At 38.0% G+C, this 3,614-nt stretch overlaps 1 protein-coding gene across 1 annotated transcript; it reads left to right on the forward strand.

The window, feature by feature from the left end:
* Window positions 1–1,587: 1,587 nt before the first annotated feature.
* On the forward strand, window positions 1,588–2,976 carry LOC147504316 (protein FAR1-RELATED SEQUENCE 5-like). Its single transcript, XM_086605144.1, has one exon. It carries the CDS (start codon window positions 1,588–1,590, stop codon window positions 2,974–2,976), a length of 1,389 nt encoding a protein of 462 aa, XP_086461270.1.
* The last annotated feature ends 638 nt before the right edge of the window (window positions 2,977–3,614 follow it).

Raw genomic sequence — 3,614 nt, forward strand, 5'->3', positions numbered from 1 at the left:
CTGAAAGAAAGATTTTTGAAACGTGTTTGCAATTCAATTTGCAATTTGTGTTATAATGTGTTGAGTTCTTAGGGTTTATTTCTTAATTTTGGAAATTCATTCCCATCCCATGAATGACATTCTATGTATATGCTTTATGAGAAAGAATGGTACATATAATATATCATTCTAGTGGATAGTTCAGAAACATTCTACCAAAAATAGATGAACGATAGATGACAAGTATCAACCTTGTTAGACAACATTCTCCCAAAAAAGGAGGGGTGCATTTTATCTATTTGCCTTCTATGAAGAAATGGCACATGTAATATATCATTGTAATGAATAGTCCAGACTTTAGAAACATTCTAGAGGCAATAATGAATGATAGATAACATTTGTCATCCTTGTTGGACAACAAAAAAGGAAATATGCCTGGACGGGGATGTAAACCCATATTAAGAAAGGAAATTGGTGGAATAACCATTATGGCACTACCCTTTTACCAAGTGGGTGCCAACCCATTTTGTTGGGGGTAAATGGCCGCGCCCCCTCTCTATTGTCTTACAAGTATTACCATTTAGAGGGTGTAGAACTGTGTAAATGTGTGCTAAAAGTCTCCATTTGTTTTATATAGTGATCCTAACATGAATCATATCTCCAAGGACGACGAAGAATGGCTTAGAAATACATGTTCTGACAGTTTTAGGTCTGAGGAAGAGGATGAATCAAATGTTTCCATGGTTGATAGTGAAAATGATGAAGTTACAGACACCAGGGATACATCTGTGAGTAGGCCAGAGGCTGATAGGATTTATGAAGAAGACAAAATAACTTTTTATTCTTTGCAGTTCAAAACTTTGGAGGAGGCGTACAAACTTTATAATGATTATGCCAAAGTAGTTGGCTTTAATGTTCGTAAGGATACTTTGAGAGTTCGTAAAAATGGTGATCGTGTTAAGCGGAGATTTTTGTGCTCAGCTGCAGGTGAACGAGATCGAAAGCGTCTCATATCGAGGAAACGCAAAAGAGCACCCAAAGCAACGACTCGATTTAAATGTGAAGCTCGATTTGAGGTTGGTTATGATTTCCAAGCAAAGTTGTGAATTGTGAAAGATTTTGTTGGGGATCACACACATTCACTTGTGCCGTATCCAAGCTCGATGTTTGGTCGATCACATAGAAAAGTGCCTCAACATGATTTGGAATATGCTAGGACTCTGAATGATGTGGGCATTTGTCATTGCAGAATAATGGATATCTTTGTACATAGAGCTAGAGATTTCTCAAATGTTGGCTTTCTGAAGAAAGACTTGTATAATAAATTGGGGTATGATAGGAGAATTTGTTATATTGATGGTAATGCCAACACTTTGTTAGGTTACATGGATAGCAAGACAAAGGCAGATCCTTTCTTTCACCATAATTACCAATTAAATGAGAGCGGGCAGCTAGTTCAACTGTTTTGGGCAGATTCCACCTCACGTATAGATTATAGTTGCTTTGGTGATTTCTTATTGTTCGATTCAATATCGATACAAGATTCCGATTGTAGTGTTTGCTGGGATCAACAACCATTGACAGACAGTGATTTTTGGTTTTGCATTGATGTCAAGTGAGACTGCGGAGTCTTATAAATGGGTATTACAATCATTTATTGATGCAATGTACGGAGAGCACCCAAAATCTGGGATTACTGATGGTGACCCAGCGATTAGTGAAGCTTTGATATTGACTCTCCCAAATTCGAAGCACCGTTTGTGTTGTTGGCAGATCATGAATAATTCCCTCAAGAATGTCCCCAAGCAAGGATTTTTAAAAGCCTTCAACTCGATGATGCATATGCAGTGCTCCCGCAATGAATTTGATAAACGATGGGAAAAGTTCGTGAAAAATTACAAGGTTGATAAGCACAATTGGGTGGGAATGATATACGAAAAAAGGGAAAAGTGGTCAGAAGCTTATCTCCATGGTTATTTCTTTGCTGGTTGTAAAAGCAATCAATGGTACGAGAGTATACATTTTGTTATACGACATCATGTGAGGCCTGGCATGCGGTTGTTTGATGTTTTTGGGAAATTGGAAATTACAGTTTGGAATATCCGCCAGAGAGAGCATGAGGAAGAGGTGAAGACTATAACGAGTATGCCTGTTATTGATACCCACTTAGATGAATATGCAAAACAGGCTGAATCTATCTACACTCGAGCTTGTTTTGTTGTTTTCATGATGGAGTTAAAGCAAGAAGCGATGTACACTATAGAGGGTAGAGAAGATGCGAGTGAGAATGTTCGTGCATACACTGTAAGTCATCATTTAAACAGACATAAAAAGTCAATTGTGAAATACAACGTCCTAGAAGGGGAAGCTAATTGCTCATGTGGACGATTTGAGTCATCCGGATTTCCTTGTAGACATATAATTTCAGTTTACAAACATGAAGACGTTCGACAAATTCCGCAGATTTGCTTTTCTAGGAGATGGACCCGAGTCACTAAATCAGTTGTTAGAGTACCCGATCCAAATGATTCTAATCGGTCTACCACAGCCATTCGTTATGGTGAACTTACAAGCAACTACAAAGATATATGTTTGTGGGCTTCCAAAACTCAGGGAGACAGTGAAGCCTTTAAACTAGTGTTAGCTTCTTTCCAAATAAATGATGAGACTCGATCTACTTCGGATGGCAGGCCCCAGGTTCACTCTGACATACCTTCTACTCAAGACCGAACTTATAGAATGGATGAGACTCCACCTAATTTTGATCGCAGCCCACCAATTCCCTTCGAGTTTTCTTTTACTCCTCTTAAAACCACACATCATCAATCAATTAATGATCCACCATATGTAAAATGCAAGGGTCGGCCCAAAAATCTTAGTAGACTAAAAGGTAAGAACGAGATGAAAAGAAATAAGTGTGGCAATTATGGTATCGTAGGGCACACGAAGCCCAAATGCCCACGCTTGTGTCCAAAAGGTAGGGGTAAGTTTATATAAGTTGGTGACAGCCTTGTTTAATATTGTAATGATCCATTTTCTCAGTCATTTGTTAACACTTTGTTTGATTATTTTTGATGGGGAAGTTGCTTGTGATTTTTATTTGGCCGCATTTTTGTTGTGGTGTGCTCTGTTGTAAGTGTAAATAGGGAGAATGTTGAGCGCAATGCTCGAGCTGCAGATGACGAGTTGAACGGAGATGTTGGATGTAAGTTCCTATACGAGTATATTTTCTAAATAAATTTACTTATGTAAGTAAATGCGCTTAATCTCTCTTGATAAGTTGTCCGAGTACACGCTTTAAGAAAAATAACACGTATGTATGTAGATCTCACTTTTGGATTCTGAAATTTCCTTTGCGAAGAGATGAAGTTTTATTTTGGGTTGCTTGTTAGGTAGTTGTAGTGGAAGCTGCTGAGCAAAATGGGAGAGTTGGAAAGAACAAGTGTAGCAACTGTCAATCTACAGAGCATACAAAGCGTAGGTGTCCACATGTGCCCAAACGTAATTTGCAAGGTATGCGAATGTTTCCATATTTGGTCATTTTTAGTGTTACCTACTAATGATTATGATTTTAGAAAGTAAATTTGAAATATATATATTGAACTGACAGACCTACCGGTTGATAATGTCCCAAA

Source organism: Coptis chinensis, chromosome 4 (genome assembly GCF_015680905.1).
Source record: "Coptis chinensis isolate HL-2020 chromosome 4, ASM1568090v1, whole genome shotgun sequence".
NCBI classification, from domain to species: Eukaryota; Viridiplantae; Streptophyta; class Magnoliopsida; order Ranunculales; family Ranunculaceae; genus Coptis; species Coptis chinensis.

What these genes read in the sequence shown, in the direction of transcription:
- LOC147504316 (XM_086605144.1), top strand. Translation starts at nt 1,588, where the DNA reads ATGTCAAGTGAGACTGCGGAGTCTTATAAATGGGTATTACAATCATTT.